Source organism: Conger conger, chromosome 3, assembly GCF_963514075.1.
Source record: "Conger conger chromosome 3, fConCon1.1, whole genome shotgun sequence".
NCBI classification, from domain to species: Eukaryota; Metazoa; Chordata; class Actinopteri; order Anguilliformes; family Congridae; genus Conger; species Conger conger.
The window spans coordinates 17504656-17520448 of record NC_083762.1 but is presented as its reverse complement, the minus strand read 5'-3'; the positions used below and the strand labels follow the sequence as shown (position 1 = coordinate 17520448).

General features: G+C 43.8%; 1 protein-coding gene across 2 annotated transcripts in view; it reads left to right on the top strand.

Moving 5' to 3' along the window:
* The window catches only part of mrpl11 (mitochondrial ribosomal protein L11), a 38568-nt gene that overhangs the window by 17843 nt on the left and 4932 nt on the right, over positions 1-15793 (top strand). For both annotated transcript variants that reach the window (XM_061236453.1, XM_061236454.1), the window contains exon 3: positions 4495-4590. In XM_061236453.1, the coding sequence (XP_061092437.1) occupies positions 4495-4590 (96 nt within the window). The remainder of the gene's footprint in view (positions 1-4494; positions 4591-15793) is intronic.

Genomic DNA, 15793 nt, shown 5'->3' with positions numbered 1-15793 from the left:
TCTGTTCCTCATTTCCCTCCGAACCCCACCCCTGACTCCCTCACCCCACTCTCCCCCACAGCATGGTGGGGTCAGCTTTGAGTGAGAGTTTTAATCAGACCGAAGGGGGGCCAGGGTGGGGGGGGGAGAGGGGGAGAGCCGAATCATCTCTCTTGTCACAATCAGCTACGCGCTCCACTGACTTCCATGGAGAGGTTTTTCCATTCCTTGCTTTCAATTCATTTTTCTTTTCTTTTTTTTGCTTGCTTTCTCTCTCTCACACTCTCCTCTTTTCCATCAGCCCCCGGTGGGTGTGGTTGAAGGTCACTGCACCGGCTCCCTTTCAGTGGGCAGTGAGAGTGGTTGGGGGGGGGGTGGAGGCAAGAGAGAGACTGGACATTATAACATGCTTGTCTTTTTCACAGCAGAGTGAAGGCACTAGAAGGACATGGGGGGGGGGGGTTTAGGGGATTTTTCAGAGTCGGTTTGAGTTGAGAACTGACAGAATCCCAAATTCCACCGGCGGAAGGGGCTCAGTGGAGCGCCGCAGACCGCAGTCTTAAATGGTGCCGCCGCCTCGCGTCGGATTCAAGGCGGGGTAAAGTTTCTCCGCTGAGCTCCCTTCAGGAGGTTTTACAGCCCCCCTTTAAACCACCAAGGCTTTCAGAACTGAGGAGAGATAAGCTATGGCTGGCATGTAATGAAAACCTGCAGACTGGTCCCTCGGGACCCCCGGGCGGAGTAGCCCTGAATATACAGCACTCCGCCGCCATCAGCATCGAGTATATGGAAAATGTAACCTGGGCAGCCCGGGTGAAGCGTTGTGTTCTTTGTGTTTGTGTAGTGGGGTTTTTTCAGATGCGCCAGTCGCCCCGTAGTCACGCTTACTGGCCGTGTAATCTGTGTGGTTTGTTTGTACTCTTGCTTCAGCACCCAAATCCTTTGCATTCAGTTGAGCGTGCCAAAGTGCTTCTGAAGGGTGAGTGTCCCGGCTTTCGTGGTGGCCCTTTAGGTGAGAGTGCCCTCCCTACCCCGGGGAGAATTGTTGAATTCTGATGCATTTTTACACCCGTTCACCACCGCCACCAGAGTACAGCTGCTGTAGCTGTGGAGGAGGATTGGTTCTAGATTTCACACCGAGGACGGCGCCGACTGAATTTATGTAGCGGTTTAGCGCTTTGAGACTGGGATTTCAGGGATTGTATTTGTTTGGGCTTTTGGCGGAGTCGTGCCACAAGCTAAGCTTTGATTATATTAGCGCGCTGTAGCCGAGGCTTAAAATGAGGACTTCTCCCTGGAGTTCAGCGCGAACGCACAGTCTGCCCCGTCTTCTCCCCGACGCGGGGCTGACAGTTCTGACGGTAACAACTTTTCACACGGCCGCCGCCTCCGAGGACTAGCGCAATCTTCCCGCCCGTGTGCTACACACTCCGAACCGCCACGACGCATCCCCTCCGGTGCCATCAGAGTACAGGAGAGGGGAGACTTAATCTGCTGTATGACACCCGATAGGGATGACTATGATCAAACCCCTCCACCAAAGCAGATTAAATTAAGGAGGTGTAACGAAGGTAATTAATGAGAGTGTTTCACACCGGAGAGTTTAATTAACCCCGCATATTGCCCGCCTATACCCCCTTCCACCACTCCCTGCCAGGGCAATTAATCCCTTGTCCTTATGTGCCAGGGGCAATTAATCCCGTCTTCTGCCCCCAGGTCTTGTGTCTTTGTCCTCGTCCTCTAGAAGAATATGCTCTGCGTAGATGTGACACACACAGTGCCATTTCCATTCCTAAGTGAAACGCAGCGTGAAAACCCAGTAGAAGTATCAATATTTTAACAAGAAGCAATTTTATGGCTCTCTCACACACACTGTCTCTTTTGCTTGCTCACTTTGTCCCTCTCTCGCACACAAACAGACACACACCCACATTCTGTCAAATTGCACTGTGGCGTCTCCATTTGTTTTTCATTTGCATTTTTTCTCTGTGAAATGGAAAGCAATTTAAAAAAACCCCATTGATAGATGTAGCTTTTCATGCAGACTTCACTGCTTCGTCTTTATTTATACATGCACACACACACACACACACACACACACACGCACGCGCACACACGCACGCACGCGCCCTGGGACAGGGCTTTCATCCTCATATCAGGCTCTAAATCTTGTTAAAGACTGACGGAAGCTGAAAGGTCAGTTCATGGAGACGCCGATGTGTTGCGGGAGAGAGAAAGCGGGGAGAGAGGGGGTCAAATGTAGATCGGGGGAAATGGCTTTATCATTCTTTCAGTTATTTTTATTGTGCGTTTTTAATTGCTTATTTAATTGCATAACGTGGTCGCATAAATCACAACCTAAGATTACAGGGCTAATATTGGATGCCCCGGGTCTTTATTGCGCCCTTATCTCTATCATTTACAGAATGACAGAACCAATTCAGATTTGCGGACTTCCATTTTAGCCGAGTACAGAGAGGCCAGCTCCGCCTGACCTTTCCTCTGCTGCTGCATCTCCTTCCTCTCTGTCGAGCTCTGCGACGCTCCCTCTATCTACCCATCGTACCCTGCCGGCCTGCTGTCCCAATCGCTCCCCCTGGTCCGGCTCTCTGTCGCAGTGTGTCCTTCCCAGCTAGCGCAAAACCGTTCAGTACTGCAGCGATGTTACAACGTCGATGAAACATTCCAGCAACGTTGTGAGAAGTGTTGCGTTAGCTGGGTCCGTGTGTAAGTGACAAAAAAAACATTCTCGCAGTGTTGCTTCAGTGTTGTGGCAATGTTATAACATTGAGGAAACATTGCAGTTGCGTTGTGAGAGCAGTTTTGCGTTGGCTGGGTTCTCGTGTAAGCGTCACTCTGTGTCTGCTCGTGTATCTCGCTCTTCTGCCATTTTGTCACGGCTCCTTCGCTTTCGCCCCGGCGTAGCGAGTTTTAGCCGTACTCTGTGCCCTCCGCGCCCCATTAGCCCATCTCCACTTCCCGCTCTCCGGGAGGTGTTGTCAAGGGCTGTGCAGCAGCAGGCTAGTACATCACAGTGCTGTTGGTAAGTAACTCCAAGGGGGCGATTACACTGAGTCTTTTTTCCGTCTGTGCTCAAGTGAAGTTCCGATTTTTAAAATGGCCCTCATTTACTTAGCAATAGCGCCGGCATGGGGCTGTCAGAGTGCGCTTTCAGCCGATGCACTCCGTCTCAGTTCAGCGTCGTGCCCCTAGGTTTTGAATGGAATATCGAATGTGCCAGTGCTGACCGCAGCTGTCAGCCCTGTGGGGGGGGGTACATAATTGGCCACAGTGTCACCGAGGGAGGGAGGATTTCAGGGGCATGCCTCATTTGCCGTAGTTACACTATTTGTTGACGGTGTTGCCGTTTCCGGATCTGATCCAAGCCAAATTAATCCTGGTGGTCAAAAATTTAATGTCGGCTATAACTAGACATAAAAAGTAATATTTATGGGGGTTTTTTTCTTTGCTCAGGTGAATACTAAAGAACCCTCCTCCCGCTACGAGCATGCAGAAACGCTCAGAATTATTTATCGTAAAGATTTCTCGTCACAAGAACAAAAATGCCTTGGCGTTTAATGGTTTTTCATTAGAATATTCCCCCTTTCTCCGGGCTAGCTGTCAAAACGCTCCCTCATTGAGGAATAGGTCCTTCCGTGAGCAGCGCACCATGTTTAAAAAATGACTCCATTCGCTCGGCGTTTTGCCTTTGGGTAAGGTGCTGGGTAAAGGTCAGTGTATTTCATAGTAATTAGACTGTTGATTACTCGGCGCTTCTGCGTCCGACTCCACCAAATGTATTCATGTGCTCCTTGAAGTACGAAGCAGAAATCATGCTGTTTTGACTTCCTTGCGACAAGCTGCTTTAGCTCTGGTCCACAAAGCAATGACTGCAACCTGGAAACTCATTTATCAGGGGTTTTGCTGGCACTCGATGTGTACCCATTCTTTAACGAGCACATATTCACACAATCTCTCTCCTCTCACATACACGCACACACACATATACAAACTCATTTATATGCAGATTTACTCAGATACTGTACATTCCTGCACAGTGGAATATGCAAAACTTTGTGCATTCTGTCTCACGTACAAGTGTTTAGCTACCCAGTCGTACACTCAGGGATGCCAGCCCTTCTCACTTGCATGTGATAACCTGATATTTGCATTTTTCCCACTTCTGCAGTATGATGAGTTTTGGGTTTTTTGGTATTTGTGTGAGTCTGTCAGTGTTTGCTTGCATATGCTCCAAATTCTCTGAATGTCATTGGAGTGTTGGGACTTGATGGTCACACACACACACAGTGCCTACCATCTGTGAGCACGACTCCTAATTGGACGTTACTGTACTCAAATGCGACCAACTCATGTTTTAAAAGGATAGTGCACGGTTTGTCAGCAGAAATTATTGGTTAAATGTCAGCCCCATAAGTGTTTGTGTATCCTGGCTTTGTGTGTGCAGCATTTATAATCTGTGCTCTGTGTTTATCTGTCTTTTCATCACGCCTTCAGAGAGGAATTCCGATTGGCCTGTTCTGCAAGGACTTCAATGACAGAACCAAAGACATCAAAGAGGGCATCCCACTTCCCATTCGGATCCACGTCAAGGTCGGACTTCTCTCTCCCCTCTCTTTGTTTTAAAACTGATTTTCTGCCTTTTCTCGCTCAGATTCGGTATACTCCATGAGCATAGGTTACCGTTTTATTTACAAGGCTTTCAAGTACAGAAAATGTTGTTATTGATAATAACCCTCATGTTGGCCATCTTTTTGTTGTCCTCCCTGGTTTTTTTCCCAGTTTATGAATCCGGGGGGCCTTGTTAGCAAAACAATAGCCTTTTGGCAGAGCAGCTTCTAAATGAGGTCATATGTTACATGGGCACAGGAGTGTTGGACGCAAAATGATTTACAACAGTGTAGAAAAACAATGACTATCGCCGTCTCGCACCTGCTACTTGGTTTTTTTTTTCTCTTTTCCACATTGTCCTTCTGCTAGTGTTTTCAAAGATCGTTTTATTGCTTCGGTGTCCTTTCCCTTTTCTCTGTGAAAAATGAGATATCAAAGGCTGTTGCTGCAAAATAAATGAAATCAATAGTAGATAACTATAGATAAATGAAAAGGAATAGAAGCTGCTTGCATCCTTATGAAATCACAAGGCCAGGCATATGTTAGATGTTATATTAAGAATGGTAGCAAGGATTTCAAAGCATGCAATGTTAAGGAGTGTGACACAAGTTATATTATTTGATGGCAATGGAAGTGTGTGCAGGATATTAAGGTATAACAGAGAAACACAGAGAAATGCTTACATCTTTGTGTTTTCTTCATGCACAATATGGCCACCATGGTCTGTACTGTACCAGTTAGCTTCTCGTATGTGTACTTAGAAAATTAATCTCTGCAAGATTTAAAGATCACTTGTATGTTCACAGTCACAGACAATACACATAACACTTTTTCATAACAGTATAACAGTAATAGCCAACCAATCAAAACAGTTTTAGAAATAGAAATGACATTTGTAAAAATCATTAAAGGATTTTTAATCATACACATAATTGCATTCCAAACATTTTTTATCTAATTGTGTCAATAATTTAATAGATTTAGATGGGTCTCAGAATTAAGGAGGTTGAGTTGATGGATTTTATGCTATTTTTTGGGGCTATTTAGTTTCTCTACAAAGGGAAGTGAATTGAAGAAATGCTGTGGGAATTCACTGTTGTCTGTTTGAAATGCGGGGATTGCAATCAGTTGGACCTAACTTGAAAATTGCTTTTCAGTCCAGTCATTTGGGAAATGCTTTTAACCAAAGTGTATGACAAAAGTGCATTTGACATGCTAAGCAAACACCACAAGAGCTGGAGATACCCATAGTTCCAATCACCTAAGTGCCACTGTCAAGGTACAGGCCTTAGGACATGCACAATAAAGAGGAGAGGAGGTTAGATTCCTTTTCTTGTAATTAAATGGAAACATTGAGGTGTCTGAAAAGGTGAATTCTGAAACACTTGCGGGAAACGGCCAGTGAATCTGTCTCCCTGATTGATTTGGGAAGCTTGTTCCCCCACCGGGGGGACACGGGCAGAAAAGGGCCGGTTTGCAGGGAGCGGCTGCCAGGTGCAGGGATAGATGGGAAGGCTAGCTGGCTGGGTGGGGGTGCTGAGCAGAGTGATGTTGGGTTGGAGCGTGTGGTGTAATCACTGTCTGGAGGTAGCTAGGGGCAGGACCTTTCAGTGCTCTGTTTGCCACTGTCAGCGATTTCTGTTCAATGTGGGCCGTTCCAGAAGCCAGTGCAGGGTGAGCAAAAGTGGCACAGCAAGGGGAAATTAGGCATGTTGAAGAACAGGTGGACAGCAGAATTCAGGCATAATAATAATAATAATAATAATAATAATAATAATAATAATAATAATAATAATAATAATAATAATAATAATAATAATAATAATAATAATAATAATAATAATAATAATAATAATAATAATAATAATAATAATAATACCTGTCCAGAGCCCAAGGTGACATGACAAAGTTAAAAAGAAGAAAAACATGAGTGCAGAAGGCACAAACCAATACAAAGGACATTATTACATAAGGGAGCGCAGTATAAAGTATAAACTCAGGCATATGAATCAAGGCAGTAGTGGAGCTAAGGTTAACGTCTACTGAAGGGCAACTTGCTCAAAGTTACTTTGAGGGTAACTTCTACTGAAGAGGTGGGTATGGAGTTGGACTTTAAACACTTCGACGGCAGACATTTTGGACCGCTTGCAGTGACCCTGTTGCGCAGGCTGGTAGACCGCCCAGCGAGGTGTTACTGTGGTCCAGGTGAGAGATCAGGAGGACTTGTAAAAGTAGCTGTGTGGACTGTTGGGTGAGGCTGGGTTGTCCTGATACCGTGATGGGAGAACGGACAGGCCTGGGTGGCTGCTTACGGTCTTCCCCAGACTGAGCTTCTGCTGGTGGGTTGAAAAGGAATGTGGAAAAATAATTACATTGATTAAATTTGAATGGATAGGTAGTTGAATTGGTATAACTTTTGTTGAATTGATCCAGAGGTATGCAGCCTCCAAAGTTCAGCACATAACGAGCATTTAATTTCGCATCCTGGACATCTGTAATATATGCGTGCAATTTGGATGCGGTACCACATTTGGTTCTTGAGCAGAATTCATGCACCTATAAACACATTGGCATCCTGTTCGAATGCCATTTGCTACGGTCTTTGAATGTCCTGAATATTTGACCGGAAAGTAAGTTTAAGAGGTTGTTGAGGTGGGCCTAATTTATGTCATTGGACATAATATTACTCTCTTGACTCTCATTGACTCTTTAAAAAAATAATTTACATGGGTATTGGGTTTTTTGGGGGCACTAGGAAATAAAAGTAATTTAAATAAAGTATACTTTTACTTTTTCTTAACCCTGCTAGTATTCATACAGTATTTTTACTGCACCGTTTACCACACTTACGTACTGTTCTACTTCCGAAGAGTCACAGCACTGAACTTTCATGAGCCAGGACGAATAAGGAAGATATTGCAAATTGCTCCATAAAACAAACATTTACTGTCCAGGTTAGCTGCAAATGGAACCAACGCCTGTGGTAATGCCGTATGTTCCACCCTGTTTCTTCCATTTAGTTATGAGAAGGTTTCTTCTCGGCCACAGGGAATCATTTCTACCTGCGGATTGGAGTGCATTTCTACAGGTAGATGACTGGCCAGCTGGCCACATTGGAACGTTTATTTCTCCCAGAATGCTTCTTGGGCAGCTTCATCCAAGAAGGTCTTTGTTTTATTTTTTAGTTCACTTATTTTTGATTGTTGTTAATGCGGATTTTAAGGTTTTCTTGCCAGGATGGTGTATTAAGCACACCTCACCTTTGCCAGTTTCTAGGATGGCTTAACCATGCCAGCTGGTACAGGTTTAAATGTGGAGCCAGATCCCTTTCTTTAAGGCTGGGACAGCTGTGCTATGAAACTATGCAACATTTTCCCTCTTGTTCTTTGGTCTTTGGTTAGTTTTGTAGCTGGGTAGGATGATTCAGGACAAAACTGACAAGGCTAATATTTAGTGGTCTGGCTAACAATGCATATTTCCGAGGATTCCAAACTCAAATGTTTATTTGAAACAATGTAGCCATTGATAAGAGGATCTGCCAAGAGAATAATATGCTGTGATTGACGCTGAATATGACAGCAGAAGTGGCATTAAAGATGTTATGTTGGAAACCGTATAAAGGCTGTTTTCTTCTGCCTATGTGAAATGTCTTTGTTGACAGTAATTAACACTTATTATGAATACTAAGGGATGAAAGGTTAAAAGCCTGTCCTATTTTCGCTCCGCGCATATAAGATGGGGGAGAGTCACATTCGCGGGCTATTCCTGGGTGCAGTGGTGCATCATCATTAGAGATTAGCATGTAGATGAGATGAAAGGAAAATTATATATACCACTTGTGAATTTTATTTCATTCTGAGCGGAAAAACGAATGTTTGTCAGTTTGATGAACCAGTGCAAATGCCTAATGCTTAAATAGGGCAGAGCCAGCCTACATATTATCACAGATGCCGCGTTGAAGTCATGCAAAGACTTTTTGAAAGCCAGACCTCTACTTTTTAAATTATATCAAAATATTTAAAAAATCGTAATTTGCTATTCTTTTCCGAGCCGCTATCTGCGCCCGTTCCAGAGACATCCCAAATTAGCAGAGTCTTCCCGTATTCATTTTTGTTTTTGCAGTGTATGTATCCATGCAGGGCTGTTACTGCACAGGTCCTCAACATAAAAATGTTGGACTTTTTGGAGTGGGATTTAGAGGCCCATTCAGAAGATGTCGCATCTTGAAAGGAGTGGTGTTCTAGTGCTGCGCACTTGTGCTGCGCACTTGTACTGCCTTCACGTCGGCAGTTGTACATCTGTGTCTTCACATATTAATGTCACTTTTTGATTTGTATTTTTAATTTTTAATTTTTTTTTCCGGAGTGCTCGCCCTGGTACTCGGGCCCCACTGACAGTGTTAAAAAGGGCATTACATTGGAATTCCTCCCTCCGCGGTTCCTGTCCTACTGGGAATATGTCCTCCCATTAATTCTATAAAAATGGGTTTCTGGTTTTGAATGGCCAGTCACGTGTGGAATTTTATCAAAGCAGTCGCTCAAGGGTGAGATCCCACAGGCGGGCAGAGCCCGTAGCCAGTTTCCAGTTTAATCTGATCTCTCTTTCTTGGATTTTAATGAAACTTTGCATACCAATGAGAAACCGGGACGAGAGTGATAGAAAGCGCTTAACGACGTGCGCAGAAGGTGAACATTTAATAGAGCAGACTGCCAGAGAGCACGATTCGCGCGCCTGTGTTATAAACCCAACGCAGTATTAACCAGCACCAGATTAATTTTTGGGCAAATATTTTTTTCCCTCGGAATCCTCTCCTTTTCGGATTGAGAGGATCGCGGTCAGGGACACTGCAACTGATGCATTCAGTACCAGGTCTCTTACTGTGCATTTCGCTATTCTCTTTCAGCAGATAGTTTTCTTTTCAATTACGTTCTCTTCGACGGTGAGGGCCGCCTTCTGTGCACAAAAGATGGCAAGCCAGCGTAAGGTTTACATGGCTGGAGAGAACCTTGAGCTGGTCCGCGGACGAAAGATCCTTTTAGAAACCCATTGTGTATGCAGCCAGGGACTTCAGACTGCGGTTGATCAAAAGCACAGTGTTTATATGATGTTCCCGTCCGCTGTAATGAAATGAGCTTTTCCTTCCATGTTTGCTTTATTAGCACTGCGTTGTGTTTGGTAGAGCAGAAATGCTTTGCCAATTACCTAGCAACAGTTTAACAAAGGTTTAATGCTAGGATTTGCATGGATAGATGTCCTTGCTGCCACATTGCTTTAATTAGATATTGATTCAGTGTTTGATTACAGTCTGACTACTGTCTTTTCATCTTGGGGTTTTCATACAGGGTTTTCCATGTCGGGTTATTTCATATCAGTATTTGCCTACTTACCAGCTCGCTCATATTGTATATTTCCTGTCTGCGGGGCATCATGATTCATCCTGCATCTGCTTTTGTTATTAGGCCTTTTTACCTTGGCTGTTTCTCCCTCCCTCCCTCCCTCCCCTCCTGGTTTCCGTGCCTCCTTCACCCCTTTGTATTAGTATTTATTTTGATTTGTTTGCTTGGCAGAAGTCGTTATCCTGAGGAATTTACAGCGCTTACAGTTTTGCTTCTGGCACATTCTGTCACTCAATTTTACTGGTGCAACTGAGGCAGCATGCCGTTCTCAAGGGTAGACATCACCTCATTCTCTCTCTCTCTCTCTCTCTCTCTCTCTCTCTATCTCTCTCTCTCTCTCCTTCCCCCATTCTCTCTTACACACTCTCTCTCTGTCTCTCTCTCTGTCTCTCTCTCTCTCTCTCTCTCTCTCTCTCTCTCTCTCTGTACAAATGTCTTAGGTTGCATTTGTACTGTATATTTCTTGATTTGCCTCTGTACTCGTAAATGAGCTTTTATTAAAGTTTTGTTTTCATATATTTTAGTTTCACCATGTAAAAACTACAGCAGTTTTTATGCATAAATCCCATTCAGGGCACCATAATGTTTGGGACATTTTCAAGTTATGTAAATGAAGGTGATCGCGGTTTGTACATTGTCGCATATCCTTTGCATACAATGACTTGAAGTCATCACCAGAGAGCTAAGTGTCTTGTCTGGGGATTCTCTGCCCGGCCTGTATTATGCTGCAGGCGTCTTCAGCTCCTGCTTGTTTCAGGAGCTAGTTACCTTAAGTTTTCTGTTACGAAACACATGTTCAATTGGATTCAGATCAGGTAAATGACTTGGCCACTCAAGACTTTTTCCAGTTTTTGACTTTGAGAAACTCCTTGGTTGATTTGGCAGTGTGTCTGGGATTATTGTCGTGCTTTCGGATGAGGTGCCATCCATTTGCTTGAACTTGAACTTGATAAAATTCATAAGCATTTACATCATCAATGAAGATAAGTGAGCCAGTACCTATGGAAGCCATATGTGCTCATGGTATAACACCCCCACCACCATGTTTCACAGACGGGAGGGCAGTTCCTTTTAGCCTCCACACATTGGTCTTGTCATCACTCATTCTCTGCCTCATAAGGGCTTGCGGCGCAACTCTGGTCCTCATGTTGACAACCACCAATAACCGACTCCAAAGGCAGTCAAAAGCCTAGGGTCATGACTATACTGGAAATTCTCCTCTACCTGCACTGAGGAGGCAATTGAACACACCCCTGAAGCGAATTGTTTGCCACATAATGGTCCCCTGGAATGGTGTAAAATACATGATGTATAAAAAGTGCTGTAATGTGTTCATGGTAAAACTGAAATAAATAAGAAAATATGCCCTTGTTTTTGTTCCGCATATATTAAAATTCTATATATATGTATGTACACACAGTGCAGTGCATAAGAGTATTTCAACAGTGACACTTTTTGTTTTGGTGCTACTCCTCCATGAGTGAATATGAGGTTAAAGTGCAGACTGTGTCTACTTTAATTTGACAGTATTTACATCCATGAAATTAACTTTATTCTCCCCCAGCCGCTATGGCAGGTCGATATTTCTGCCTGCCACTCAATATTTACCTGCCCCTTCTGAGAGCCGTGCAGGAAACATTAGTATTGCAAACACAGACCTTTGTAACATCAGGGCCTTTGCTAGCTCCCAGCACAGTGCAGAAACCTGCCTCCACTGTGCCAAAAGTCGTAACCTAACCAGTCACCTTCTTCCCCTTTTTCTTTTTTTTTTTTTCTTTTTTTTTTTTTATTCTCATTTTTCTTACTGTTCTCTGCTTCCGCAGCTTTTTTTTCCGGACACTGAATTATTCCACGGGAATGCAGCTACATACTGTATGTTCCGCAGGCTCACCTCCGACAGACGGCATTGAGGGAAGAGGGCAGGAATGTTTGTATTTGTCTCGGTGCTGTAGTCCCTGAAGTTATAGTTGCTTTGACTATGGTAGTTATAGACGTGGACTCTACCTTCATGGCCTTACAGCCAATCATATATGAATTGTACATTATCGTTTGTGTGTGTGACCTTGATATACACTCTTTTGTACATCGCTTTGGATAAAAACGTCTGCTAAACAAAATGTAATGTACTATAATGTTTGTGTGCATTTCTTGACCCTTTTCATTGGCCTATATCAACACCAAAGAGAGTGAAGTCGTGACTATTGGTCAAAGTGGTTTAGCACATATGGCTAATGGCATTACAGGTTTAGGTTGTGCGACATTCATATTTGTAACCATATCCAATCATGGAAATCTACCTGACTATTGTATCTGCCACAGAAAAAGATTTCACTGCCTTTGGCAGGAAGCAGGTTTTATTTTCAGACTCTGTACACCTAACTAGTGCCGAGTAGAACCCCCTTGCCTCCAGGACAACCTGAATTCGTTGTGGCATGGATTCAGCAAAATGCTGGAAACATTCTTTCGGGATTTTCGTCCATGCTGACTCAATAGTATTATGCGGTTCCTGCAGATTTTTCATTGCAGGATATTTTTATTTTAAAATGGTACATAGTTGTGCCCCAGGATGTCACAACAAGAGAGGGGCAGGAATAGGGGCATCTTTTTTTTATCATCGCAGAAGTTTCTGTGAGGCAAAATTGATGGATTTTGGGTACCTATAACTGCAGCTAATGTTAAACCAGATTAAGGTGGTAGTTTATGATAATACTAGCATTACATGTTATGGTTATAAAGCGGCACTTTAAAGCTTTTTTTGAAACAGGCAAATGTTACTTTTAATGGGTGAAAATAACCCTTTTACACTAACGACGCATGTTTAACCAAATACAGAGCTTGGAGTAGCACTAATGTTAAAATCAAGCTTGTGCCTAACGTTGGACGCAGCCCTCACTGAGAGTCATTGTGACACTTGTAATGTCAAGTGGCCATTCCAGTAATGACGGTGCAGTTTTCGGAAGGAATACGCCACAGCTGAACATTTGTGATAAATCCTGTCTTTCTCCACTTGAAGCCTTGTAAAGAGTCACCGGAGTAGCGGCAGAAAACTTTATCAGCTAGTTAAAAATAATGGGATATTGCCGGTGAGGAGCATTCTCTATTTCTGCGATTTCAATCTTTGTATCATTGTGAAAAGCGCCACAGGAGGTCACTGAGACTTGGACTGTCAAGCGTTTTAATATTATCAATGTCTTTTTGATTGAAGTATGTTGTGGACTCACGTGGTTGAATGAGACCATGTTGCGCCATTCATTCTGGCAATTGACTATTCTCCTGCCAACATATCTCATCATGTGAAATCCAGAGCTCTCTGGGATCTTTTGATTTGGAGACTGTGCAGGCCTTTAAAATGAACTAAAGTCACTGCATGTCCAGGGATCTAGCTTGAGATGATGTGTGTGACATGGTGCATTATCCTGCTGGAAGTATCCATTTGAACAACCGTAGCCTGTGGTCCGCAACAATGCTTAGGTAGTCTGTGGCATTGCAATTATGCTAGGGGGGGCCTGGAGAACATTCCCCACATTCCCCACATTATTCCAGCAACAGCAGCCTGCAACGTTGGATGGATTCATGCTGTTTAAACCAAATTCTGACCCTATCATCTGCACGTTGTGGCAGAAATTGAGATTCTTCTGTCATTCAGGGTTGGTGGTGTAGCTCATTATTGTCTTCTCAACAACAGCTGTTGCTTGAGCATTTGTGACCTTATTTGAGCTTTGATCATTTGCGGTTAGCTTAAGCGAATCTGCCCGTTTTCCTCTGACCTCTCGAATTAACGAGGTGTTTTTGCCCACGGAACTGTCGCTCACTGGAAGTTTTTTTAGTTTGTCGCACCATTCTCTGTAAACTCTAGAAACTATAGTGGCATCAGCATTCATAGCACGGTCCAATCTACTTAGATCTTGTGTCTTGCCCATTCTAATGTTTGGTGGAACAACAACTAATCCTCTTCACCATGTCTGGGCGCTTAATATATTGAGTTGCAGCCACACGATTCACTGTTTGGAGCAGCAGGCTGTTTGGTGTACGTAATGAAGTGGCCAGTGTGTGTTCACTGTTTGGAGCAGCCGGCTGTTTGGTGTACGTAATGAAGGCCAGTGTGTGTATAAATATGTGGATCTTTTCACCCGTCCCGTGCCAAAATTAGTGACGGTGTCTTGCACCGTTTTGATCATCTTAATCCGCTAATGTGGACGGCCCCGACCTGTTGTTAAATTTGGGATGGCTAAAATCCATTCTGTAAGGCTGGGCGAGAAGAGTTTTCAGATTGTGGCAATGTAAAGAAGCAATGAAAAATAACCTCATTATCATCACAAAAGAGTGGTTTGCCGGGCGGTGAGAGATTTATGACAGAAATAAAGGAATACACAGTAACTGTATTGTGTGGGCCGGTTATACAGCAGCAGCCTGCATAACGGAACAAAGCAGGGTAAAGCTGTTAACACCCCCCTCTCGTGCTCTCTGGATGGGATGCTGCTGGTAATGTCCGGAGCACTCCTCTGAGAGCCACAAAGGAGTGTCTGCACTCTGAATAGAGACGCTCGCACACCTCGCCTTGGAGCTGCTACTGTAAACCCATCCAGGGCACTCTCCGTGTGCCACTGGTAGACCGGCCCTCATGACCATAAAACCTTGTGATGCACGTCTTCCTCCTGCCCCTCTTCCCCAGTCTACCGGGAATAAGATACAGTCCGCTCCAAAAGTATTGGAACAGCAAGGCCAATTCCTTTTGTTTTTGGTAATACGTTTGGGGTTGAGGTCAAATGATGAACACGAGACAAGAGTTCAGAATATCAGCTTTTATTTCCTGGTATTTACACCTAGATGTGTTAAACTACTTTGAACATAACACCTTTGGTATCAGACCAACCAATTTTTAGTTGAGCAAAAGTATTAGAACGGAGAGTATTTCAGTAAATGACACTTAATATTTGGTAGCATATCCCTATTGCTTGCAATAACTGCATCAAGCCTGCCACCCATTGACATTGTCAAACTGTTGTATTCTTCTTTTGTGATTCTTTTCCAGGCTTTTACTGCACTCGCTTTCAGTTGTTGTTTGTTTTCAATCTCCTCTTCAGGAGGTGAAATGCAGGCTCAATTGGGTTAAGGTCTGGCGTTTGACTTGGCCAGCCTCAAACCTTCCACTTTTTCACCTTAATGAAGTCCTTTGTTGTGTTGGCAGTGTGTTTTGGGTCATTGTCTTGTTGCATGATGAAGTTCCTCCCTATTAGTTTGGACACATTTATTTGTCAGTTGGCAGACAGGAATGTTTTTGTAGACTTCTGAATTCATCCTGCTGCTACCATCATGAGTTACATCATCAATAAAGATTAGTGAGCCCACTCCAGAAGCAGCCGTGCAAGCCCAAGCCATGACACTTCTTCCACCGTGCTTCACAGATGAGCTTGTATGTTCTGGATCATGAGCAGATCCCTTCTTTCTCCACAGTTTGGCATTTCCATCACTTTGGTAGAGGTTAAACTTGGTCTCATCAGTCCATAAAACTTCCAGAACTTTTGTGGCTCATCTCTGTACTTCTTTGCACATTGTAATCTTTCCTTCCGATTCTTACTACTGATGAGTGGTTTGCATCTTGTGGTATAGCCTCTATATTTCTGTTCTCTATGTCTTCTTTGAATGATTGATTGACATACCTTCACCCTTGCCCTATGGAGATTGTTTATGGTGTCACTGACAGATGTGTTGGGGTTTTTCTTCACAGCACTCACAATGTTTGTCATCAACTGCTTGTCATCTTTCTTTTTCAGGACATTCCAAGTTGT